At 38.8% G+C, this 27,670-nt stretch overlaps 1 protein-coding gene across 8 annotated transcripts in view; it reads left to right on the forward strand.

Annotated features, from left to right (window-relative positions):
* The window catches only part of MARCHF8 (membrane associated ring-CH-type finger 8), a 98,049-nt gene that overhangs the window by 12,925 nt on the left and 57,454 nt on the right, over positions 1–27,670 (forward strand). For 5 of the 8 annotated variants that reach the window (XM_043984919.1, XM_043984920.1, XM_043984918.1 and 2 more), the window contains exon 2: positions 25,300–25,479. In XM_043984919.1, coding sequence (XP_043840854.1) covers positions 25,378–25,479 — 102 coding nt within the window. In that variant the 5' untranslated portion in view covers positions 25,300–25,377. The remainder of the gene's footprint in view (positions 1–25,299; positions 25,480–27,670) is intronic. The other 3 variants (XM_043984922.1, XM_043984923.1, XM_043984924.1) reach the window with 1 other exon arrangement.

Consider the following 27,670-nt stretch of genomic DNA (forward strand, 5'->3'; position numbering starts at 1 on the left):
GCAATATCTACATTACAAGTAGAAATAGTGTTATTTTTAATAATTAAATTTAAAGCCAGCTAGACTGCTCCTACCTTGGAAACCTTCAGGATGATCATATTGCACCAATAATTTGGCAGTTTTAAAATGTTCAGGTACAGACTGTAGCAAGCCTTATTCGTGCTTAGGATCATTGTGTTTCTGGGATTCTAGCCAAAAAGGAAATACAAGTTTCTAGTCATTTATGGGAATTTTATTCTCAAAAACTCTTAAGCTGCTTGTTTTTTTAAATTTCTTGAAAATATCAGCGAGTATAACTTTGAATGTGTTAGTGAGAATGCCTATGTTTCGGTGAAAACTGATGGTTAAGTTTATCAGTATTAAAGAGAGAGAAAGTTAATAAAAGTCCATCAGTAATGTTTGTGAACATTTAATGTTGATTTTTAAAAATTTATATTCATTCCATGACATGCTTCCTTGTAATAAAGCCAGATGAGTACTGAGAGTAGACTTTATGTTCTGCCATTTCATACAACTCTGGATTTCTCTATCACTTTCTGGGATTTTCCTATCAGCTCTTTTAGAAAGGATGCAAGCTTATTAACTTTTAATTTCTGGGTAATCCAGATAAAGGCTTTTTGCATCTGAAATTTTGTAGATTTTGATCTCCAAAAGAAAAACTCCCAAGCCCTTTTCCTTTTTGTTTAAACATGGATAAAAAGACAAAAACTGTATTCTCTGTTTTGATGTTAAAATTCTTATGGGAGAGAGTGATTTTATTCTGAGGGGGTGATGATTACATATACCTTGTTTATGCTCACATTGAACTGTGGAAGCTAAGCTTCACTGTTCCATTTTTTTCCATTTTTTGTTATAGCAGAGTAGTGTTTGAAGTTTTTTTTTTTTGCAAGAGAAATTAGTGTTAAAATGGGAAGATGGTAAAAAAAAAAATCTTTGTTTAAAAAATAAGCTTCACCCAAGTTTTGATTTTGAGTGTGGAAAAGGAGTTAGAGAATTGGAACATTTCATATGAATTTTCAAGCCTTCCAGATGGAGGGGCTATATTTTTCCCTATCTGTATGTGACAGTACATTGTGAATTAAGTATGTTTAAATGGAAATTGTTACTGTAGATCATTAATGAATTACTCTAAAAAGCTGTGTTACCCAGAATTTTACTAGCCAGAAATCCTTTAGATAGGGATTCTTTCCCAAGTTTCTCCCACCTATTTTCTTGTTAAAGGCCTTCTATGGTATGAGAAAGGAAATTTGCATCATGAGGTTAAAGTGTTTTTTTTCCTAATTTGATGTTGGAGTTTATGTCTCTGATTCACAGAAATGGTCAGGGAGTACAGTAGAATGGAGGAAGAAGCTGGTGTCCTGGGAGAGTTCTCTGTTACCCTGGGCCTGGGCCAAATTAAATGGATCCCTTTAGAGACTAAGGAAGACTGGCTGTGGCAAAACTTCTCCTTCCCTAAATATATTGGTATTTAAATATATTCCTAGCTACTTTGAGGCAGAAGTCGTCATAATGTACAAACGAATTTTAGAGATCATTATTCCCAGAATTGAATGAAGATTTAAGGGGACAATGGAGCTGGGAACTAGACATGAGGGAGATATGAACTGTAGATCAGAATGTGATCTAAAGTAGTGATGGAGGAGGCTAAAAGGGTTAACAGACAAACCTAAGACCCGAACTCTAATTTAGATCTGAGCTTGTGGGGACCAGTTTTTAATTGGGGAGTGTTAGCTAAGTGGCTCGCTACAATATTGGGGCAAGGAAGGAGACTAGCAGCCTCCTTCAAAACAGAGCAGGATTTATTTAATAAGAACGAACTTAAAAAAACAAACAGGATCAGTAGGATCACGGGAAAGGAAATAAAATGGGGAAAGGGAAATTATACAACCTGAATAACACCACCACCCAGGAATTAGCTGAGAATACACAGCAGCGTTGTCCTCTCACGTTCCAGCTTCCAGCTAAAATGGCGAAATTCTTCTCCCTCTTCCCAGCAAAACCCAGGCAGCCCCCAGCCAGTTGGCTGGCCGCTCTGACAGTCACATGACTGCCCTCACTAGGCTTCCAATCATTATTATTTTGCCAGGCCCATGTAGGTGTCAGCAAGTGGTGATGACGTGAGGTGCCAGCGCCATGGGGATGGCTACAACCAGTGGGTGGAGCACCTTGCCATTTGCAGAGCCCCAGAGGCCAGTGCATGCGCCAAGGTTTTTTTTTTTTTTCTTTAATTCTAGCCAAAAGATGGGGTCATAAAAACCTCAAATAACAATTAATTCTTTACAAGCTCTAAGAGGGATTCAGACCCCTATTTTGTTTTGTTTTGTTTTTGTGGGGCAATGAGGGTTAAGTGACTTGCCCAGGGTCACACAGCCAGTAAGTGTCAAGTGTCTGAGGCCTGATTTGAACCCAGGTCCTCCTGAATCCAGGGCCGGTGCTTTATCCACTGTACCACCTAGCTGCCCCCCAGACCCCTGTTCTGAAAGGAATTAATGGATAATTTAAGATTTGGGCCCTTCAAAGTCAGGGGCTAGGTTCTTGTTAACTGGTACCTGGAGATCCAGATACTATTAATTACCCCCATTAATCAACACACAACAAAAACATAAAGAAGCACGTCACAGAGACACTGACTACAATAAAAACATAGAGACATGCTATAGAAATCCTAATTGATAAATGTTAATACCCAGAAACTAGGCCTGGGAATGAAAAACACAGGGACACTCTGACCTTGGCAAGTTGAGGTAACATGCGCAGAAAAGGCCAAATTTGTCTCCAGATTCACTTTATGATGTGTAAACCCCCAAAACACACCTCCACGGAAAAAGGTAGCCACCTCAGGGGTTGGCTAAGCCCCCAGGAACTCCAAATTAGGATAGGCCCTCCCCTGTACCTCCCTAAGGTGGAGATTATTATCATGAGAGTGATAATCAATTTATCCATACTTTCCCTATTTGAGAGATACCTTTCCATTTTTCTGATTCTCTCCCTGTGGTCAACAGTCTTTCAATAAAACTTGGGAAACTGAGTCACTGAGTCTTGTAATTCTTTGGGACAACTCATCAGTCTGATCACCCTAATTCCATCCCACATCAGTGGGGGCAAGGGATGGAGAGAAATGAAATTGCTTAAGTAACTGGGAATTTTAGGGGTCATCAGGTTCAACCCTGATTTTACAGATAAGGAAACTAACGTCTAGAGAGATTAAAGGATTTAACAGGGTCACACACAGTAAATGATAACTGACCTTTTTCAGACAAATTCAATGCAAAAATTACCCCATACCAGAACGGTTTCTTTTTATATTGTAGCTGAATTGATTTTGTTCATGTAAAACCATTTAAATTTTATGTAACTAAAAATACCTATTTTATCTCTCTGGATCCTCACTATTCTGTGATTGGCTTAAAATTTTTTTCCCATAATCTTAGCGGTGAAAAGAACTTCTTCTATTCTCTTCTATTTCTTTTTTTTTTTTTCATGATTTTACCTTTTATATTTATGGTATGAAACTTACTTTGATATATGGTGTAATATACTGGTTGAAGTCTAATAGCCATCAGACTGCTTTCTAGTTTTTTCAGCTGTTCTTACTGAATATCATGCTTCCCCATGTCATTTGTTTTCTAAGATTATCAAATGCTGGAATGCTCTATTCACTTATTTCAGGTTTTTGCTTATTTGGTTTGTTCTACTGATTTCATTTCTATTTACAAAATAGTAATAGTGGGTAGAGGAGTGTGTGTGTGAGAGAGAGAGAGAGAGAGAGGAGTTGAGGGTGATACCCAGGTGGTGAGTCTGGGTGACTGGGAGAATGTTGGTACCCTTGATATTTCTAGGGAAATGTTTGAGGAAGAAGGAGAACGAGTTCAGTTTGAGCTTAAGTTGCTATAGGATATCTAGTTTGAGGTATCTGGTAGACAGTTGGAAATCGGAGGCTGGAGATGGGGAGAGAGGTTGAGACTGGATTAGTAGATCTGAGAATCGTCACATAGAGAGAGAATAGGGGCCAGGACAGAGCTTTGAGGGACACCCATGGTTAGCAGTCACAACCGGGATGAAGGTTCGTCCCTGAGATGAATGAAAGTGGTTGGAGAAGAACCAGGAGAGAGCATTGTCATGAAAACCTGGAGAGAAGAAAATATCAAGCAGGAGAGCATGATTAACAGCATCAGAGGTTGCAGAGAAGGATGAGGACTGAGGAAAAGCCAGTAGGTTTGGAGAAAACAGTTTGAATTCCATGATGATGTGGGAGCCAGAGTAAAGAGTAAAGAAAATGAAAGCAAAAGCAGGGGAAACACTGATTGTTGACAACTTTTTCCAGGAGTTTAGCCACAAACGGGGTGGGGTAGGGGGATAGGATGATAGTGGGATGGTTGGTTCGAGTGAGCAGTTTTTGATAATGGGGGAAGGTGTGGGCATTCTTGGAGGCACTAGGAAAGCAGGCCATTGACATATAACCTCCTCTCTCTCTCTCTCTCTCTCTCTCTCTCTCTCTCTCTCTCTCTGTGTATATATATATATATATATATATATATATATATATGTATATATATATATATATATATATATAAAACTTGTTGGGGAAGATAGTGTGGTCTTAGATCCCTTGTTAGCCTTGGCTAGGACCACGTTCTCCTTTTCTTGTGAGACGGGGCAAAGGAGTGTGAGAAATGATTAGCAGTAGCCCGTATCTTGGGGAGATTCAGTGGTTCTCCCCTTTTTCTATATTCCTCATTTTAAAAAAAGTTATGTCGGTTTTTTTAAGGCTGTTACTAATAATGAGATTGCATTAACTCTTAGCCATCTCGGTCAGACCCCACCCAACCTCGACAGGGATTTAATCTAGGGTGGGGAAGTGCGTTGTGTTCTGATCAAGCTTGTTCGGACATGTCCTTCTGAATGCCTAAAGCTTTGGGTGGTCTGGTATAGAGGTACAGCAACTAGGTGGTACAGTGGATAGAGCACCGGCTCTGAAGTCTGGAGGACCTGAGTTCAAATGCAGCCTCAGTCACTTGACACTTACTAGCTGTGTGCCCCTGGGCAAGTCACTTAACCCTAGTTGCCTCAAATATCCGGGGCCATCTCCAGTTATCCTGATATATATCTTGCCACTGGACCCAGATGGCTCTGGAGGAGGGAGTGAAGCTGGTGACTTTGCACAGCCCTCCCTCACTCAAATCTAATTTAGTGCAAGTCATAACATCACTTTAAAATCATGGTCCTCTTCCAGAATGAAGGACAAACAACAACTTTCCATATCAAAGAGATACTCCATCCCTCATTTTAATATAGTCCACCTCCAATCACATTAGCCAATTAGATTTGATTGTTATTTGATGTCCCACCTACTGTTTTGAAGGATATATAAACTGTGAACCCACCATGATTGTCTTTGATCTAAGGGAGATGACCAAATGCCCCTCCTTTTATTAATAACCTGCTGGCCTTATTAATAAAATGATTAAATTACCCAGAAACTATGTCTCTTGAACCTTTTTAAATGGCACAGGGAGAAGTGCCAAAAAGCATCTGAGTAATGTGAGACCAAGAGAGAGGGCTCTACAAATTGCCTCCATTTTTTTCAGTGAAAAAAGTTGTCAAAAGGCAAATTTAGGCTTGCAGTTTGGAAAATTTTTATGTACATTTTCTTTTCTTTCTTTCTTTTTTTTTTTTGGTGGACAGTGAGGGTTAAGTGACTTGCCCAAGGTCACATAGCTAGTAAGTGTCATATATGTCTGAGGTCAGATTTGAACTCAGGTACTTCTGAATCTAGGGCCAGTGCTTTATCCACTGCACCACCTAGTCGCCCCCACGGAAAACTTTTCTTATTAATAGAGTTATTATCCAAAAGTGGAATGAATTCTTTTGGGAGGCAGTGGATTCCCCCATGGGTAGAGGTCTTCAAGCAAAGGCTAGATGACCCCCTTTTGTTCAGATAATATAAAGATAAATGAGATGGTCTGCTTTAAGAGCCAGTCATTAGTCAGCAAATATTGCTTACTCTTTGTAGGTCATATAAACACAAAAGTGAAAGCCCCTGCCTTCAGTACTTACACCTCTGGTTGGGGAGAAGACAGCATTCCTCTCTGAAGCATCTGATGTTGTAGATCATCCTTTTTCTTGGCCGGCAGGTGGAGAAGGTTATGCTTTTTCTTTGGCTTTAGAGAGACACATTTCCCTGATTCTTATCCTACTTCTCAACTACTCCCTCTTTTCCTTGCATTCTTTCTTCTTCCCAACCATTTTAGGCAGATGGTTCTGTAAGACCTCTTTCTTTAGTGGTCTTATTTTCTCTTCACTTTCTCCCTGTCATTTGTCAAGCAACTTTTAATAATTTAGTCTTTGTCACTTCTTCAGATGTCCCCTGTAGAGGGAGGACATTTGGAATTACTATTATTCATTCCATACGATCCATCGAGGTAAACTACTCGCTGTTACATTGGAGAAATCTGATGGTGTGTACTTATTTTCAGCCTTTGCTATTGCTTGTTCCAAAAATATTTTTATTGTGTTTTGCCCTGCTTATCATATCATGTGCTTTAAGAATGTTTATCAATCTTCTTCCTCTTTTTTGGTGAGAAAGTATTTTTATAGCTATCTTAGAGTAATCAGGTTTGTGTTTATTTAATATTGTTTTTTGTTAGGGTTTTCGGTTGGATATATTTCACATTTATTATAATATTATTATTTTGTATTTTAGTCATCAGTGTATGAGTTTTACCCACACAAGGTTATAAACTTCATGAAAGTTGGTGGTGTCTTATCTAAATATCATGTCTTCCCTGGGACCAAGAAGTGCTTTAATAAATGTAAGTTATTAATAAATGTTTAATTGAATTGCTGAGCCCAGATGGAACTCTCTTTATATGGACATCAGGTCACTGTCACTTCCCTGGCTACCCCAGCACCATAATCCTCTCTTCTTCTCTCATTTCTTAATGTAGGAGATGTTAGTTAGCAGTGGTAGAGGGAGCCACAGTAACTGCCTGAAAGACTACCCTGATATTCTCATTTGAAAGTGGTAGTGGTGGGCAGCTAGGTGGCGCAGTGGAGAGAGCACTGACCCTGGAGTCAGGAGGACCTGAGTTCAAATCCGGCCTCAGACACTTAACACTTACTAGCTGTGTGACCCTGGGCAAGTCACTTAACCCCAATTGCCTCACCAAAAAAAAAAAAAAAATGAAAGTGGTAGTGGTGGTGCCTGCTGCTGCTCCATGAGGGTTTTTTCTTTAGGCCCTAGAAGGTAGAAATGAAGTTCTGTCTGCTCTTCCTGCTCTGTGCCCATTTCCTCCCCAGTGCTTCACCTCATAGAGTTGTTGTGAGGAGCTGGGGCAAAGTTAAGACTTGCTTCAGACTGGGCTGCTGGCTACCCCCTGCTTGCTGTATGTCCATTTATGAGAAATATTCCTGAATGGCTTCTTTGTTTCTTCCTAAAATCAGTAAACCAAGTGCTTATTAAACACCTACTATTTGTGCTAGATATTGGAGGATACAAAATAGAAAATGAAACATGCTTGCATAGAATGTGCATTGACACATTCTAGAATGTGTCAAGAGAAACAACATGTACCTAAGTACAGAATAAATACAAAATAAAGTCAAAATAGGTTAGGGTCACTAGGAGTTGAGATCAGGAAAGGATTCATGTAGGTTTTATTATCAAAATCATGTTATCTCACTGTTGGGTGAACATAATAGATTTGAATCTCATATCTTCTTGGAAGGAGGGAATAATGTTGGAAGTGAGAAGGATGAGAAAAGACCATAAGATTTGGTAATTAAGAGATCATTGGGGGGGGCAGCTAGGTGGCGCAGTGGATAGAGCACCGACCCTGGAGTCAGGAAGTACCTGAGTTCAAATCCGGCCTCAGACACTTAACACTTACTAGCTGTGTGACCCTGGGCAAGTCACTTAACCCCAATTGCCTCACTTAAAAAAAAAAAAAGAGAGATCATTGGGGGCAGCTAGGTGGTGCAGTGGATAGAGCACCAGCCCTAGAGTCAGGAGAAACTGAGTTCAAATCCAGCCTCAGACACTTGACACTTACTGGCTGTGTGACCCTGGGCAAATCACTTAATCCCAATTGCCTCACCACACACATACAAAAAAGATGTCATTGGTAACTTTGTTGAGAACAGTTTAGTTGAGTGATAAGATCAAAGGCCAGGTTTCAAAGAATTGAGGAGTGACTGAGAGAAGAGGAAATAAAGTCAACTGGTGTAGACAGAATATTGGAAAAGTAGGAAGGGACCAGGTTGTGAAAGGCTTTATTTTTTACCTCTTTCTTAAAAAAACCCTTGTCTCTCTGTTGTGCAGCTTGCTTTTCTTTTAAATTATACAATAAATTCAGTAAGTTACTTTCAAAGCTTCCTTGCCTGTTTGTTGGTCCTTATTGACCTTTTGGTGTTCTGTGTGCTTCAAAAATGTGTTTCAATGACCCTCTTTTATTTCTTTTTCTTTGTGAAAGGCTTTGAATGCCACACAGAGGATTTTAGATTTCATCCTGGAGGTAGGAAGCTAGTGAAATTTATTGAGTAGGAGGTTATATGATCGATCAGCTTTGGTCTTTAGGAAATCATGTTGACAGCTTTGTGGTAGATATTTTGGAATGAAGAAAGTTGAAGCAGAGAGACCAGTGAGAAAGCAGTTGTCATAGTTCAGGTGTGAACTGTACTAATGTGGAGACAATCTGAGTGGAGAGAATGGGAAATATATGAGAAATAGCCTTAAGTTAAAAACAACAAAATTTGGTAACAGATTGGATATGTGGAGTGAATGGAAAGTGAGAAGCCAAGGATGACAGTGATATTGAAAAGCCTGGGTGATCGCGAAGGGAGGAGAGTTTTGTCCATGACAGTAATAGAGAATTTGGAAAGTGGGAAAGGTTTGGACTTTGAGGTGCCTTTAGGAGATCCATTTCAAGGTATTAAAGTCAGTAATACAGGTTTGGAGCACAAGAGAGAGACTATAGATCTGGGAATCATCTCCATAAAGATAATCATGGAAATCACCAAGTGAGATGGTTTAGAAGGACAAGAGCAGAAAGCCTGGTCAGAGCCTTGGGGGGAGTACCTATAGTTAGAGGGTATGACCTGGATGAAGATTCAGCAGAAAAGATGGAGGAGTGGCTAGGAGAGGCCTGAGAGGGGAGTGTCATAAAGACCCCAGAGGAAAGAGTATCCAGATATAGAAAGGAATCCCTAATGTCACAAGTTTCTGAGAATTCACAAGGAATCAAGGGTATTAGATTTCACAATTAAGAGATCATTGGTCATTTTGGAGAAAGATGAGATCTGAAACCGGATTATAGAGAGTTTTGGAGGGGAGGAAGTGAAGAACTAGTAGAGGTACCAGTTGTACACAGCATTCTCCACGAATTTAGCCAAGAAAGGTAGGAGAACTCTTGGATGATAGCAGGCACAGTCATATCAAGTTAGGGGGGTTTTTGTTTGTTATTGTTTTTAAGAAGAGGGAGGAATGCATCTGAGTGTGTTTATAAGCAGCAGGGAAAGGTCAGGGGAGAGGGAGGGATTAAAAATTAGAGAGAACATGAGGATGATAATAGGGGAAATCTGCTGGAGAAGATAGGAACAAGGGCACATATATTAGTTTTTGCCTTGGCAAGGAGACAGCTACTTTACATGTAAGGGGGATATAGTGGCTGTTAAGGAGGTGAAGCATGAAAAGATATGAGTAATGTGAGATGAGGAAAGGAGAAGATTAAGCTCTTGAGTAGTCTTAGTTTTGTTTTGCTTTTGTGAAGTATGAGGTGAAATTTTCAATTGTGAATGGACAGGTGGTATTTATGAATTCCAATATTATCCAAGTAGCTTACGAGAACACATCAGGATATGTCAAAGATTAAAAAACAGACAAAATGAAACATGCTTAATAAAGTTGACAGGAAATGCCTTTCCTAATTACAATGAGATGTTGATTTTCAAGTTAACTGGAAGTAGTTTTGAATATGGTCCTTCATTTAACTGTAGTTAACTTATTTCCCTTATTGTATTACTATCACTTGCATTTCTAGAACCATGTCACATAACTGGGGGAAAGGGTATTCTTATTTTAATCATGTATTGATTGGGAAAGCTTCTAATGTTTGTTTTCTCATTGCAAATAATATTATCCTTTGATTTTAGATATGTAGTTTTTATCATTTTAATGATCCTATGTCAGGGCTATGTAGGATTTTTATCATAAACGAGTATTGTACACTATCAAGTGGTTTTTCTGCATCTGTTGATATAATTGTATCCAGTTTAATTGTTTTTCTAATGTTAAATTCTCATACTAGCATACCTACTAGTATGTCCACTTTGACCATAGTGAATAATTTTTTTTATATTGTAGTGGTCCTTTTCCTAAGATTTTGTCTTAACGTTTTTGAATCAATATTTGTTAATGATATTGATTTATAGTTCTTTTTCTTTCCTTTCTCTTTCCCTGTCATTAGGATTATATTTGTCCCAAATAATGAGTTTAGCAGACTGTCTTCTTATTTTTTTGAATATCATATGTGGGGACCAATTTTTAATTGGGGAGTGCTAGCTAAGCGGCTCGCCGCAATATTGGGGCAAGGAAGGAAACTGGCAGCTTCTCTCAAAACAGAACAAGATTTATTTTAACAAGAACGAACTTAAAAAAAAAAAACACAAACAGGATCAGTAGGATCCAGGGAAAAGAAATAAAATGGAGAAAGGGAAATTATAATATCTGAAAAATACCACCGCCCAGGAATCAGCTGAAAATACGCAGCAGAACACCTGTTGCTTTCCAGCTTCCACCTAGAATGCCCAATTCTCCTCCCTCAAACCTAGAAACACCCCACACAGTCCCAGCCAATGGGATGGCCGCTCTGACAGTCACATGACTGCCCTCACTAGGCTTCCAATCATTATAATTTTTCCAGGCCCAAGTGATGACGTGAGGTGCCAGAGCCCTGGCAATGGCTACAACCAGTGGGTGGAGCACTGTGCGGTTTGCGGAGCCCCAGGCCAGTGCTCATGGAGGCATAAAAACCTCAAATAACAATTAATTCTTTACACATATTCCAAACTCTGCACTTCTTTTTTAGTGGTGGCTGCTAAATCTTGTTTTATCCTAACTGACTCCTTGGTACTTGAATTCTTTCTGGCTGTTTGAAGTATTTTTTCTTTGACTTGGATACTTTGGATTTTGGTTATAATATTCCCAGGAGTTTTCATTTGGGCATTTCTTTCAGGAGGCAAATGAAGTAGGGTTTTTAAATTTTCTGTTATCACTACCTTTTTTTTTTTTTAGTGAGGCAATTGGGGTTAAGTGACTTGCCCAGGGTCACACAGCTAGTAAGTGTTCAGTGTCTGAGGCGGGATTTGAACTCGGGTCCTCCTGACTCCAGGGCCAGTGCTCTATCCACTGCGCCACCTAGCTGCCCCTATCACTACTTTTTTAAAAATTAAATTTTATTTTCATGAAGTTGCACCATATTTTCCCTTCCTCCTCCATTAAGAAAGCAAGATAAACAAAATCCCTGTTAGAAACATGCATAATCAAGCAAAAATAAATTCCTGTGTTAACCATGTAAAAAGAAAAATTTCCCTGGGTCTGGTGCATAATCTAAATTAGTAGAACAATTTTTTACTGATGGTGAAGATGTCCAAATATTTCTGTCCACAAGTGACATTGTATTCATAGTCGTTTGCAACAGCTCAGTCTGACTGAGCTGACTACACATTTGAAAATCAATGTGAATGAATAACTTTCATTTCCCAGATTGCAACATACATTTGGACACATAGTTCCTTGAGTTAGCTTGTTAATTTTTATCTTGGATATCTTGTATTTATCTGCCATCCCTATGGCATATGTGCTTGGTAAGCCAGAAGACTATATGGGATTGAATGTAAAGTGTAAAAAAACTGAAAAGGTTGGGGGTGGGAGGAAACAGGTTAAGAAGGGCTTTGAATGCTAAACAGAGGATTTTATATTTGATCCTGGTAGTGATAGGGAGCCACTGTAATCCTCTTACATGGGGTAAGAGAAGGGAGCTCCTTTTATTTTAAAAAAAATTTAATTTAATTTAGAAAAAAAATTAATTTATAGAATAAAACAAGCATTTCTGTAGCATAGTAAAATAAAAGATGATTGCACATGAAACTGTAAATCTACTATGCATAACTTGCTATTCCTTCCAAATATACAACAAAAGTATCATGCAAATTTCTTTCCCCCCCTTTTTTCTCTTCCCCATCTCCTTCCTTCTCCCATCCCCCAGAGATGGCTACCATTAGACACAAATAGAGGGGTGTGTGTGTGTAAACTTGTTCTATACATACCTCTATTTATCAGTTCTTTCTTTCTCTGGATGCAGATAGCATTTTACTTCCTATGTCCTTTATAGTTAATTTGGGTATTTATAATAGTAAAAGTAATTTATTTGATCAAAGTTGTTCTTAAAACAATATTGCTGTACTGTACTTGGTTCTGCTCATTTCACTCTTCATATTTTATGCAGGTCTTCCCATATTTTTCTGAAATCATTGAACTTATCGTTTCTTATAGCACAGCAGTATTCCATTATAGTTATATACCACAACTTGTTCAGCTATTCCCCAATTGATGGGCATCCCCTCAATTTCCTGTTCTTTGCCAACACAAAGAGAATTGCTATAAATATTTTAGAACATATAGGTTCTTTTCATTTTTCCCTAATCATCTTTGGAAATAGATTAAGTGGTGGTATTACTGGGTCAAAGGGTATAGGTAGTTTAATAACTCTTTGGGCATAATTCCAAATTGCTCTCCAAAATGGTTGGATCAGTTCACAATTCCACTAGCAGTGAATTAGTGTCCCAGTTTTTCCATATCCCCTCCAACATTTGTCACTTTCCTCCTCTATCATTTTAGCCAGTCTAGTAGGTATAAAACATCTTAACATTGTTTTAATTTGCATTTCTCTAATCAATAATGATTTAGAGCATTTTTTCATATAAATATAAATTGTTTTGGTTTCTTCATCAAAAAACTACTTGTTCGTATCCTTTGACCACTTCTCTATTGGGGAATGACTCGTATTCTTAGATTTGACAAAGTTCTTTATATATTTTAGATATGAGACCTTTTCTGATAAACTTTATAAAACCCCCTACCCCCCAATTTTCTGCTTTCCTTCTGATCTTGGTTACATTTATTTTATTTGTACAAAACCTTTTTAATATTCTGTAATCAAAATTATGCATTTTATACCTAACTTTGCTCTCTATCTCTTGTTTATGAATAAATCGTTTGCCTGTCCATAAGTCTGATAAGTAATATGTTCCATGCTCTTCTAATTTTCTTGCAAAATCTCTTTATAAATAGGTCATGTATCCATTTTGACCTTTTGGTAAATGGTGTAAGATATTTGTCTATGCCCAGTTTCTGCCATACTTCTTTCCAATTTTACCAACAATTTTTACCAAATAATGAATTCTTATCCCAAAATCTTAAGTCTTTATACTTGTCAGCTACAAGGTTATTATGTTTATTTGCTGCTGTAAACTGTCCACTCTATTCCATCGATTTACCTTTCTGTTTCTTAGTCAATACCAGATAGTTTTAGTAATGATTTTTAGTTTAAAATCTGGTACTGCTCAACCTCCTTTGCATTTTTTCATTATTTTCTTTAATATTCTTGACTTTTTGTAACTCTCTAATCATAGTCCCCTGGAGTTCTGTACAAGACCTCTTTTTTCTCTCTCTATACTGTTTCACTTGGTGGTCTCATCAGTTTCATGGATTTAATTACCATCTCTGCACTGGTGACTGTCAGATTTATCTATCTTGCCCTAGACTCTCCACAGACCTCCAATCTGCCATCTCCAGCTGCTTTTCAGACATCTCTGGCTGGATGTCTAATAGATGTCTTAAACTCAGCATGTCTAAAACTGAACTCATTGTCTTTCTCCCTAGACTGTCCTCTTGTCCCCATCACCAACCTTAACTGTGCAAGGAAGTAATTGTGATTTGAGGTTTCTATGGCCCCATTTGGGCAAAAATTAGAAGCCCCGGCAGGAGCCCTGGCTAGCCTCAGGCTCTGCCCCCTCCTCGTGGGCACGGTGCTCCATCCACCGGCTGTGGCTGCCCCCATGGTGCTGCAGCTCACATCATCACCACGTGTCAATGCCTACATGGGCCTGGCCAAATTCCCATGACTAGAAGCCTGGTGAGGGCAGTCAGGTGACCTTTAGTGTCTGGAAGATGGGGGGGCTGACGTTTGTAGCAGCTGCTTGTTCTATCAATCAGGGCTGCCAGCCAATTATCTTGGGGCTGTGTATGGCCGGCTCTGTTTCCTGTTGGGAGGGGGGTTTTCTGGGAAGGAGAAGGGAAGAGATTCTTCATTCTGGCATGAGAGAGGGAGAGAGATGGGATGCAGCTGTTTGCTCTTTAGCAACTGCTGAGTCTGGGCAGTGGTGTGATTACAGGTCATATAATTTTCCTTCTCCTATTCCCTTTTTCTTTGTCCCTAGTTTTATTAACCTTATTTGTGTTTTAAATTTGTTCCCATCAATAAACCCTGTTTTGTTTTTTCTGAAAGAGGCTGTTAATATCCTTTCTTACCCCAATATTACAGCAAGCTGCCCAATTCCCCCATATTAAACAACATCCTTCCAGTTTCCCAGGCTCACAACCTAGGTGTCATCCTGAATTTCTCACTATCTTTCACCCCACTGCTCATGTGCAAACTCTTGCTAAGGCCTGTCAATTTCATTTTTGCAACATCTTCAAATTTGGCCCCTTCTCTGTTTTGATACTGCCACCACTCTGGTGATCGCCTCACCTCATGTTTGGAGAGGTAAGAGGGAGAGAAAATATTTTTGTTAATTAGAAAAAATTGAATTTTAAAAGAAGAATCCCTGCTTTAGAGTGTAAATCTTGAAACATGTTTTGGCTTCCCTCAGAACAGTTTTTCCCTCATGTTCATTTTGGTTTTGTAGTAGATAGTCAACATTGAAATAAGTGAGGTATTTATAAGCATTCAGACTTATACAGATTTGGTGAGGCAAAAGTCACTGTAGAGTTTAGTTTAAATAGTCATGTGTTCCATCATGGCTGTAGTCAAAATAAATTATTTTACATTTTATAATTTAAAATGTATACATTCTATATATTTCTATTAAAAATCTATATTTAATAGAATGCTACTTCAAAAGAAGTGCTCTGACTGGTTTTCTTTGTTTCTACTAGACCAGTCTTTTCACAGAAAAGTCAGAAGGTCAGAAGAAACAAGATGAGATTGAAGGAATAATAAAGAAAAGTAGAGGAGAAGGGGAGACCATCCGAGGGCAACAGTGAGAAGTGTACCTTGCCTGCCCATTGTCCTCTGGAGCCTTTACTAAACCCAAATGTAGAAAATAGAAATCCTGAAGCATGTTGTAGGAACTACATGAGAACCAGGGTCTGAGTATCACTTCAGGGAAAGGGAAGGAATAAGCATTTATATAGTGCCTACCATGTGTCAAGCACTGAGCTAAGCGTGCTTTACAAATATCTCACTTGATCCTCAAAACAATCCTGTGAGTGAATACTATTATTGCCATCCCTATTTTGCAGTTGAGGAAATTGAGGTAGAAAGATTGGCTTGCCAAGGACCACACAGCTAGTGAGTATCTGAGGCTGGATTTGAACTTAGATCTTTCTGACTCCAGGCCCAGGGCTCTTTTCATTGCACTGCTAGATATGGTAGATTATCTGCAAGTCAGTGTGGAAAATACTGTATGACAAGAAATCCAACTCACCGTCAACTTAGGCAGTGTTGTGGGATGGGATTTGGGGTCAAATTGATTGTGAGTCGTCCCAAAAGAATGACGAGACTCAGTGACTCAGTTTCCCAAGTTTTATTGCAGTACCGTGGGTGACCACAGGGAGAGAACCAGAATATTGGAAAAGTATCTCTCAAATAGTGACAGAAAAGTTATATTTATAGTATAGATAAATTGATTTATCAGTCTCATAATAATCTCCACTTTGGGGAGGTACAAGGGAGGGCCTGTCCTACTCATAATATTCTCCACCTTGGGGCGGTACAGGGGAGGGCTTATCCTAATTTGGAGTTCCTGGAGTCCTAAGCCAACCCCCGAGGATGGTACCTGTTTCAGTGGAGGTGTGTTTTGGGGGTTTATGCATCATACGGTGAATCTGGGGACAAATTTGGCCTTTTCTGCGCATGTCTCTTTCTGTTTCCCATGGCTAGTTTCAAAATATCTTCATTTTTCATTTATTTCTAGTCTAAGTTTCTGTAGTCTATCAATTCCTTTATTGTTATAGTCTTCACGGCCTAGCTCCCTCTGTTCCCATTATGGGTACTGATTTTTGTGGGTAAGAGAACCTAGCATCTTGACTTGTAAGTTATCCATTAACTGCGGTCTAACTCCCTTTGGGAACTAATATCTGAATTAAAGCTTGGGTCTGGGTCTTAGGTTTTTCTCTTAACCCCCTTTTTTTTGCCTCCTACATCAGCAGGAGAGTCTAAGACCCAGAGATAAGAGATAGTGCAAGAATGGCAGATGATGCAAAGCATGGTTGGCTAAGAATCTTATCTGTAATCGCTCCAACAAGTGATCGTCCTGTCTTTGCTTGAAGACCTCTTGTGAGGAAGAACTAGCTATTTGCCGAGGCTGCCCATTCCATGCTTGTGTTCTCCTTTGTAACTTGTGCTATGGGGGAATCAGGTGGGGGGTGGGGTCGGGGTTCTTAGGAACTCCTCTTTAAAGAATTACACCCTCTTGCACACAAATGCAATTAGAATAAAATAATAGTTTATTTAAGTGCCAGGGAAGGAAAACCACGAAAGAAATCCTTGGACTTCTTCTCATGGGGAGAAGGCATAGCATAGAGATTTGGCTCTGAGATACCTATCTCCTCTAGCAGGAGACAGGGAAATCCTTTTATAGAGGATTGATGGGGGTGATCATCTGACTGTGGAAAGTTCCCTTATTGGGGGAGGACCATCCCCCACTGGTGGTGGCTGGGGGAGTTGGGTGAGGGGTGGCTGCGGATCTCTCAAGCCATCTCCTCCTCATGCCACAAAGGCAGCAGCCATACCTAGTCTTATCTCCCCAGGGGTGGGGGAGACTGGAATGAAGGGTGGTGGTCCTGGAGCTAGCTCAGTCCCAATGTGGTACCACTTATCTCTTTAGGTGTGTCTGTCCTTTGCTTTAGTTTCTCAAGGAGAAGGTTCTTTTGATTTACTCCAGAAAACTTGGGTACCCAGGGCCATTCAAATGAGGCAGCCAGGTCCATAACACTTGTATCCATAGTTCCTTGTTTGTTTAATACATGAAAACCTGTGTTAAGGATGGAAGTGAAGGTTATTTTCTCCACTTTCTTTGGTGCTGCTTTTCATTTCCTCATCTTGACTCTCTGGAAAGCAAACATAATTGTCATTATTAAGTGGGGAAAAGCTTCCTAAAGGAACAGACCCGGAGCAGGCTTGCTTTGCTGTACCTTTCATCTACCTCCCTCATATAATTTCCTCTGTTAACCTTGCTCTAGACTAAGAATAGACACACTACACAGCCTGAGGGCCAAATATGGCCTGCCCACCTTTTTTTTTTTTTTACATGATCTCTGAGCTGAGCTAAGATTGAAGTGGAGTGAAATTAAAGAGGGCCTTCAATACTAGGCCTAGGAGTTTGAATATAAAATTATTGTTTAATGCTTTCATGATTATATTGGATTCTGGATTAGTATTTCAAATTTGGGTCTCTTAAAGGAGAAAGTCTTTTTTTTTTTTTTTTGTAGGGCAGTGAGGGTTAAGTGATATTTACCCAAGGTCACATAGCTAGTAAGTGTCAAGTGTCTGAGGCAGGATTTGCACTCAGGTCCTCCTGAATCCAGGGCCAGTGCTTTATCCATTTTGCCACCTAGCTGCCCCCTGGAGAAAATCTATATTGCTTTTGCAACTATATAGTCTATTTTTTTTAACCTTTGTATCTGTCACCTAAATATCCTTTAGTAATATAATTTCATCCTTGCCTCCTAGACAATAAGTGGGCAGCAACAATTATTGTGTTTATCCTGTGGTGAAAAACAGGTGCAAAAACACTGATGTCTCAAGGTTATATAAGAAGCTGTTAGATTTGAATGCTGATGGATCCCCATCTAATTCCGATTGTCTGACTGCTCCATCCATGTTCATGGTAGCCTTGCCTACTGCCTAATGAAAAAAGGGGCAGAAGAGTGGTCAAGATTCTAGAATGGTGGGAATGTTAAGAGACTAGCAGCAGTGACTATGAATGGTATTGTAGTCATCATTGTCACTTGCTATGCTGGAGGTGGGCATTTTAGGTACTATATAATATGCCATTCTACTTTCTGACAAATATGTATCTCTTTGCTAGAATTTTCAAGGATGTGTGTGTCAGTGATGTAACAATGATTATTGTAGTTGAAGCAGTATATAAACGTAGCTATTGGGATCACTATTGTCCTTGGCATGTAGGTATGGCTAGTTTAACTCTTTAAACATGCCAAGAGATTATCACCCACGGCATGTTAGTGGTGAAGAAACTGCTCACCACCAGCTCCTCTGATCTTCCAGGGTGTAGTAGGAGAGCACTGTAAGTAGTGACCTTTCGTCTTCCACAGAGTAATGAATGGACAGCATGTTTATAGCAGAAAGAAGGCTGAATTTAAAGCCATTGGGTTACTCTAGACAAAGTATTTCAACTGTTCGAGTGTCAGTTTCTTTATTAGTAAAATGATGTGACTGGATCCTGATCTTCCTGCTCTAAAGCCCTGAGACCATAAGAGTTATTGAAGTAGAATCCCCTTAAAGATGATGTTCAGGGATGGCCAACTCACCACAGGTCTGGAGAGTTGAGTAGGTGTTATGCAGAAGAGAGACATTTGTTAATTACTTATCTTATCCCATAGTCCAATTTGGTGAAAATTTTTTGGTTGTTTGGACAAATGGAGGAGATCAGTGCTGACAGAATTTTTTTTGATCATCAGTTGAGTTTTATTAATTGCCTCCTGAGTACCAGAAGGTTCTGCTAGACATGAGGGTAAAAAGACAAAAATAAACAGTCCTTGCTCAAGGAGCTTAAATTCTAGTGGGTGGAGGGGAGACAACATGTGTGTCTTTAAATATTTAAATAATAAATAGAAGGTAGTTTAGAGAGGGGGGCACTAACAATTGGGGGCATCAGAAAAGGTGTCATGTAGAAGGAGGGATTCTATAGTATGGGAGTGAGGAAGGAGTGTGCATTACTGGCATGAGGGATAGCAAATGCAACAGTAGAGAGATGGGAAAAGGAGTGTGTAAGGAAGAGCAACACGGACACTTTGGCTGAACCATGAGGAGCGGGTCAAAAATGAGTCAGAAGAGGTAGGTTGGAGTCAAATTGTACATGGATTTAAAAGCCAACTGGAAAAATTCACATTTGATCCTAGAGACAATTAATGAGGAAGCACTGGAATGTGCCTGTCCTTTTTTTAGCTTGTTTTTGTCTATGTGTTGCTTTTTTCTGTCTCCTATCTCCACAACATTTATAGACTTAAGCTAATGAGATCAGTTTTGGGGATTCAGTTTATTTTTATTATTATTATTATTTTCTTTTTAGTGAGGCAATTGGGGTTAAGTGACTTGCCCAGGGTCACACAGCTAGTACCTGTTAAGTGTCTGAGGCCGGATTTGAACTCAGGTCCTCCTGACTCCAGGGCCGGTGCTCTATCCACTGCGCCATCTAGCTGCCCCTCAGTTTATTTTTTAAAATGAATTTGTATTGATGTCTTTTGTTTTTATATGTTCTACATATCCCACCATATCCTTTCCTCACCTCCTCCTGGAGAAACATCTCTTATGAAAAGGGGAAAAAAAAGTTCGACAAAACTAATAAACACACACTATTCCACAGCCATCTTTGCTAGTTTGCAGGTTGTGAGGTGAAACTTCATTTGTTATTTTGTTTTATATTTCTCTTACCAGAAATTCAGAGCATTCTTTTTTTTTTGTTTTTGTTTTTATTTTATTTTATTCAGAGCATTCTTTATATGGTTGTTAATAGTTTGCAGTTTTTCTTCTTCTTTTTTTAATTAAAAATTTTTTTTGCAGGGCAATGAGGGTTAAGTGACTTGCCCAGGGTCACACAGCTAGTGTCAAGTGTCTGAGGTCAGATTTGAACTCAGGTCCTCCCAAATCCAGGGCCAGTGCTTTATCCACTGTGCCACCTAGCTGCCTCCTTGCCGTTCTTTTCAGAACTGTTCCTTTGACCAGTTAGTTATCTCTGGAGAAAATGGCTTTTGGTTATAAATACAAATATATACATATATGTATGTATCCCGTGTTATGTATACACACATACATCTATACATGTACATATTATTACTAATTATTACTACATATTAAGATACTAAACTTTTATCAGAGAGATTGGCTAAAGTTTGATTTCCCATTGTACTATTTCCTTTCTTATTCTAGATAAATTAATTTTGTGCAAGAACTTTTCAGTTTAATGTTGTCAACATTACCTGTTTTATCTAGTATAATTGTCTTTATCTTTGTTTGGCTAACATTATGCTATGCATAACTGTGAGAAGTATAAGGTCAGCTTCTCTTTTAATTTTTTAAATTTCAGTTTTCCTTGAGGGTTTTTTTTTCCCCTAAGTAATTTTCTATTTTCTGGTTTATAGAACACTGGGTTTTTGAGTTGTATTGTTTCTGATTCTCACTAGTCTGGTCTGTTCCATTAATCTTTCTATTTTTCATCAATACCAAATAGTTTTTTAAAATAATAAACATTTTTATTTATAGTTTTGAATTCCAGATTTTATTCGTCCTTCTCTCCCTTCCCTGCCCCCTCCCTGAGGTGGTAAGCAATTAGATGTGAGTTATACATGTACAATTTTGTAAAACATTACCATATTAGTCATTTTGTACAAGAACATTTGAATAAAATTTTAAAAATTAAAGGAAGTGAAAAATAGCATGCTTCAGTCTGTATTCAATCAGTATCAGTTCTTTCTTTGGAGGTGGATAGTATGTTTCATCATTAGTCCTTTGGGATTGTCTTGGATTATTGTATTGCTGAGAATAGTTAAGTCATTTATAGTTCTTTATCAAACAATATTGCTATTTCTGTACACAGCGTTCTTAGTTCTGCTTACTTTCACTATACATTAGTTCATAGGCCATTCTGAAATTGTCCTGCTTGTTGTTTCTTACAGCACAGTAATGTTTAGCCATTCCCCAATTGATGGGCATCCCTTTGATTTCCAGTTCCTAGCCACCACAAAAAGAGCCACTATAAATACTTTTGTACAAATAGATATTTTTCTCTTTTTAGAGATGTCTTTGGAATATAAACCTAGCAATGGTATTGTTGCATCAAAGGGTGTGCACAGTTCTATAGCCCTTTGGGTATAGTTCAGATTGCTCTCCAGAATGCTTGGATTCTTTTCACAACTCCACCAACAATGGATTAGTGTTCCAGTTTTCCCACATCCCCATCAGCATTCTATATTTTCCTTTTTTGTTATATTTGCCACTCTGATAGATGTGAAGTCATACCTCAGAATTGTTTTAATTTGCATTTCTTTGATCAGTAGCGACCTAGAGCATTTTTTCATGTGATTATAGATAGCTTTGATTGCTTTGTCTGAAAACTGCCTATTCATATCCTTGGACCATTTATCAACTGGGAAGTGACTTGCATTTTTATAAAATTTGACTCAGTTCTCTATATAATTGAGAAATGAGGTCTTTATCAGAGATTCTTTTTTCAAAAATTCTTTCCTAGTTTTCTGCTTCCCTTATAATCTTTGTTACATTAGTTTTGTTTGTGCAAAACCTTTTTAATTTTGTATAATCAAAATTATCTATTACCAGATAGTTTTGATGACTGATGTTTTAAAACAGAGTTTGAGGTCTAGAAATGCTATTCCTTTGTCCCTACCTCTTTTGACCATTTCTTGTGATATTCTAGATCTTTTGTTTTTCCAAATGAATTTTCTTATTTTATTGAATTTTATTAAGTATCTCTGGTGATTTTGATTGGCATTATAAATTATCTAAGGTAGTTTTATAATTTTCATTATATTGGCACAGCCCAGCCAGGAGAAGCGAATATTTCCCCAATTGTTTAAGTCCTTTATTTCTTTAAGGAGGACTTTGTAATTGAAATCTATTCAAGTCTTCTGTGTGCTTTGGTAGATTGATCTCCAGATACTTCATGCTTTTTTGGTAGGCTTTTGGAATGGGATTTACCTCTTCTCTTATTACCTCTTGAATTTTGTTTCTAAAATGTAGAAATGCTGTTGTTTTTGAGGGTTTATTTTGTAGACTACAACTTTGTTGTTAATTGTCTCAATTAGTAGCTTTGCTTATTCCCTGGGATTTTCCAGGTATATCAGCACACCATCAAATTTTGTTTCCTGTTTACTTATCTTTATGCCTTTAATTTATTTCTCTTATTGTTATTATGAGAATTTCCAGAACTATATCAAATGATAGTGGGAGGAAATGAGCATCCTTGTTTTACTCCTGTATTTATTGAGAAAGCCAGTTTTAATTTTGCTGATGGTATTTTAACCCTATACTTCTGTCTTACAAATGTGTGCCTTTTTCACAGGGATAATCAGGGAATCAGTAAATATGTATTAAGCACCTACTGTTTACCAGGCATTGTGCTAAGTAATGGGAATATAAAAAGAAGGCAAAAGACAGACTTTGTCCTCAAGGAGCTCACAATGTAATGGGTGAGACAGCACATGTAGGATAAATAGGAAATAATTCACAGAGAGAAGGCACTAGAATTAAGAGAGGTTGGGAAAAGCTTCCTGTAGAAGGGAATAGTTGCAACTTAAAGGAAGCCAGGAAAGTAATTAGGTCGAGGTGAGGAGGGAGAGCATTCCAGGCATGTGGGAACAGCCCAAGAGAATGCCCAGAATTGAGAGATGGAGGGTCTTGTTCATGGAATTGCCAGGAGACCAGCGCCACTGATTCAGAGGATATAGTGGGGAATGAGGTGTAAGAAGCCTGAAAAGGCAGGAAGGTGCTAAGTTATGAAGAGCTTTGAATGCCAATCAGATCATATTTGTATTTGATCCTAGAGGCACTAAGGAGGGTTATTTGACATGGTGACATTTTCCCCTTCTCCTTCCTTCAGCCCTCCTCCCATTTGATGACTGATGCCTGATGCCTGAAATCACAGTATGAGAGACGCCTTCTTTTGGCTTAAGACGGGTTCTTAACCATTTTTGTCATAGGCCTCTTTGGCAGTCTGGTGAAGTCCGCGTGCTCCTTTTTGCATTTTTAAATGCATAAAATAAAATCTGTAGGGTTATAGAGGAAACCAACTATACTGAAATAGTTATCAAAAATATTAATAAAACAAAACTAAGTTCATGGACTCTAAGTTAAAAACCCCTGATTTAAGGTTTCTGTTCCATCAAAAGTACAAAATGTTTGTAGCAGTAAGAGCCTTTATTGAAGGAAAGTTTTGCTAGCAGAGAAAGTGATGTACATTAGAGCCAAGTGAGGGTCGTCAGATGAAAGTATTGTAGTGCCAATGATCGAACCAGCTGTGGGTGGGGCAAGGACAGGAAGGTAGTCCTTACTAATTGTACATAAACGATAAATGGATTACCTTCGTATGTGTGTGTTGTCACAGCTAAAGGAAAAGGAGGCTACAGTCTTAGTAAGATGCACGTGATCAGAATGGGGCTCAGAGGTTACTACTTGGATTTCACTATAACAAAGCATGTATTCAAGAAAGCCAACGAAAACTTGAATATAGTCTTGTAGCCAGAGAATGTCAACTACTGAATTTAAGAGTTGGTGACAAATGAACCTTCGGGGCACACGTTTGTTTGTTCCTCTTATGACTTTAAATCAGAAAGGATCTAAGATTTTATCAGTGAAATACTCTCTCCACTCCTGCAACTCAAAACCACCCTCTGCTTTAGTAGAAGGTGTGCCTGTTATTGTAGCTCAAAGTGTTTGTCATTTGGTGGCCAGCATAATGCCGATGACTCTCCTGATTTATCAAGGTCACTCCGATGATAGACATTTACTTAATTGTTGGGTTAGTCCTCAGATGCTTTAGGACCTGTCAGAGCTTATTAGTCATCAGCAAGTATTTATTAAGTGCCAGGCACTGTGATAAACACTGGGCAGTCAAAGAAAGGCAAAAACATTGTCCCTGCCTTTTAAGAAGCTCACCTTCTAATGGAGACAAAGTTATAACAGAGTAGATTGAAGTTCGCCTTAGAGGGATGAGCTGCTGAGAGGACAGTGGAAAAGGCCTTCTGCAGAAGGTCGAATTTGAATTGAATGTTAAAGGAAGCCAGGAGAACTAGAAGGTGGAAATGAAGAGGCACAACATTCTAGTCATGTGGCACAGAGGGTGAAAAGTCATAGAAACAGGAGATAGCATGCCACCTCTGAAGACAAGCCAGTTGGCCAGAATGTGAGGAAATTAGAACAAATTTTTGTTGGTCCATTCATTTTTATCTACAATCTTTTGAAGACCAATTTTAAAAAATGCATCCATCAAACAGTTTATAAATTATAAAATCTAATTAGTCAGTCATTCAACTAGCATTTATTAAGCACTTTCTACTATTTCCCAGGCACTGTGCTAATATCTGGGTGTGTATACATACACACACACACACACACACAGAGAAAAGAGTCCCTGCTCTCAAGAAGCAAGAACATATAAACAACTATGTACAAACAAGATGTGTGTGTGTGTGTGGGTGTGTGTGTGTGTGTGTGTGTGTGTGTATGTGTAAGGATAAATTGGGAGTGGTCCCAGAGGGAAGGCACTAAGATTAAAGAAGCCTGGGATAGGTTTCTTCTAAAATTTGGCATTTTAGCCAAAACTTCAAGGAAGCCAGGAGGAAGAGATAAGGAAGAAGGGAGAGCCTGTGAACATGCCAGGAGGCAGGAGATGGAATGAAAAGCAAGGTGGCCAGTGTCACTGGGTTGTAGAGTATTTGGTGAGGTGTCGGGTACAAGAAGACTGGAAAGGTAGGAGGGGAGCAGGCTTTGAAGGTCTTGTAGAGTCAGACAGGATTTTATATTTAATCCTGTTGATAATAGGGATCCACTGAAGTTTATTGAATGAGGAGCGGGGTGACATGATCAGACCTGTCCTTGAGGAAGATGAATTTGACAAATGAGTGGAAGGTGGATCACAGTGGAGATATATTTGGGATCAAGAAGACCAACCTGCAGACTATTGCAGTGGCCCATTTATGAGGTGATGGGAGTAGAATTGTCATATAGAATTTTAAAATTTCATATTTCTTGCTTTCTTTTAAAGCTTCAGGTCCATGACACAAAATGACCCTCACAGTGAAGATTCTCACCCTTAAACAAGAAGACCAAACCAGAGCTTGTGATGAGCATGCCACTGAATCAGATCTCTGTCATTCCAGCTCGAGATGCTACCTCTATCAGGGTCTCCAGGAGTAAGACCAAAGAAAAAGAGAGGGAAGAGCAGGTATGTTAAATCATTTCTAAATTTCACTAGACATATGTGACTTTTATAATTAATGTTTTCTCAGATCAAATGTGCAAGGTCATAGAAATGTTAAGATTATAGGATAATAGCTTTAAAGAAAATTGTACTTTGATACATATTTTCATTTTAAAAATACAAATGCTATAATCTCACTTATGTTGATACAAAAAGAATTTGTTCTTTCAGCTAATTTATTACTTAGTTGAGAAGACAGCATAAAAAGAACATCAGAGTTAGATTGAGAAGACCTGACATTGAATACCCATGGCCTTTGCTAAGGATATAGATTTAGAGTTAGAAGGGACCTCTGAGGTTTTCTCGTCAAAGCTTTTCATTTTAGAGATGAGAAAACCAGCCCAGAGATGTGAAAGTATCAGCCCAGGGCTCCTAGTGAAGTTTCTCAGTCCTCTCGTTCTGCACTGAGTGCTAAGGATACGCCAGGCTCACTTTGATTTAACTTATTTACATTCCAGCTGCTTCTGCTAGTAAAATAATAATATTTGCATTACCAAACTTGGATTGTTGTAAGGATCAAATTAGGTAATGTCTATAGAATGCTTACTTAGGTCACTTTATGGCCTAGCTCCCTAAACTGTGTATGGGTCATGACCCCATATGGGGGTCGAGTAACTGAATGTGGGGGTTGTGAAAAATTGGGCAACAGTAAAAGGTTATGTATACCTATTTAATATACCTATATAGGGGCAGCTAGGTGGCTCAGTGGATAGAGCACCGGCTCTGGAGTCAGGAGGACCTGAGTTCAAATCTGGTCTCAGACACTTGACACTTACTAGCAGTGTGACCCTGGGCAAGTCACTTAACCCCAATTACCTCACCAAAAAATATATCTATATATCTATATCTATATATCTGAGGTCAAATTTTCAAGCAAAAAGGAGTCGTATGTGCAAAAAGTTTAAGAAGCCCTGCTCTAAGTTAGTGCTTCTGCTGTCGTCATTGATGTGACTATACTGCTACAAAACCACTGGCAGGTCTCCATTTCACATGTATTTGTTGACCTTCTGTTTTCATCCAGAAAATTCTTTTGGGACAATTTGGCCTTGTTGGATCTCATACTGACCAAGCTTGGTGTAGAATCATATTCTTCTCTCCTACCTTCTGCTGGGACCAATGTGATTTAAAATCTTGTACACTAAACTGGTGTTGTCTTTGCCTCCTAAACCTGCCTGTTTCTGAAGGACATGAGATAGTGGTTGTTGCCTTAAGCAGTTTGTCACCCATTTGGCTTTGTTATAATGTTAATAGTTTCATGTTCATTGATCCTTTCTTTTTTTTTTTTAATTAATAAAGTATTTTTTTTCCATTACATGTAAAAACACAGATATTTTCTTTTTTTGTTGTTTTTGTTTTTGCAGGCAATGGGGGTTAAATGACTTGCCCAGGGTCACACAGCTAGTAAGTGTCAAATGTCTGAGGCCAGATTTGAACTCAGGTACTCCTGAATCCAGGGTCGGTGCTTTAACCACTGCGCCATCTAGCTGCCCCTCATTGATCCTTTCTAAGAAAAAGTGGTCTTCGGAGTTTCTTCCTCTATTTTGTGATGTCCAAAAAAGTCCAAGAGACAATTTCTGGGTAATTAATCATTGTATTAATAATGCTAGTGTCAGGGGGAAAAGGTGGTGGAGGTCCTTAGGTATTCCTTGGTAAAGAATTACACTCTTGCCCATAGTCGAATTAGAATTAAAATGCTCTTTTATTTGGCATTAGAAAAAGTGATGGAGAGGAAAGTAAAAGATTTAGCCTCAAGGGGAGGAGAGCTTGAAAACATTCTCCTCCCAGGAACAGAAGGAAGGCAAAAGCTTTTATAGAGGATAGATGGGGTGAACACCTGAAAATGGAAAGTTCCTTTGGGGGGGTCAGTAAGGTGGGGAAAGCTTGAATGCTTGTCATTCCTGATAGTCAAGGGAGACTATTTTTTAAGAATGATGATCCTTCTGGAGTTATTTCTGTCTCCTGGCTCCAATCAGGTAGTAGCCACGCCTAATTGATTTTCCTGCTATAGAATTTTATCTCCCCTTACTTCTTAGGTGTGTAGGTCCTGATATCTAGTTGGTTTAAACTTTAATTTTTGTGGGGGGGGGGCGAGGGGCAATGAGGGTTAAACGACTTGTCTAAGGTCACACAGCTAGTAATTGTCACGTGTCTGAGG

This window comes from Dromiciops gliroides, chromosome 2 (genome assembly GCF_019393635.1).
Source record: "Dromiciops gliroides isolate mDroGli1 chromosome 2, mDroGli1.pri, whole genome shotgun sequence".
NCBI classification, from domain to species: Eukaryota; Metazoa; Chordata; class Mammalia; order Microbiotheria; family Microbiotheriidae; genus Dromiciops; species Dromiciops gliroides.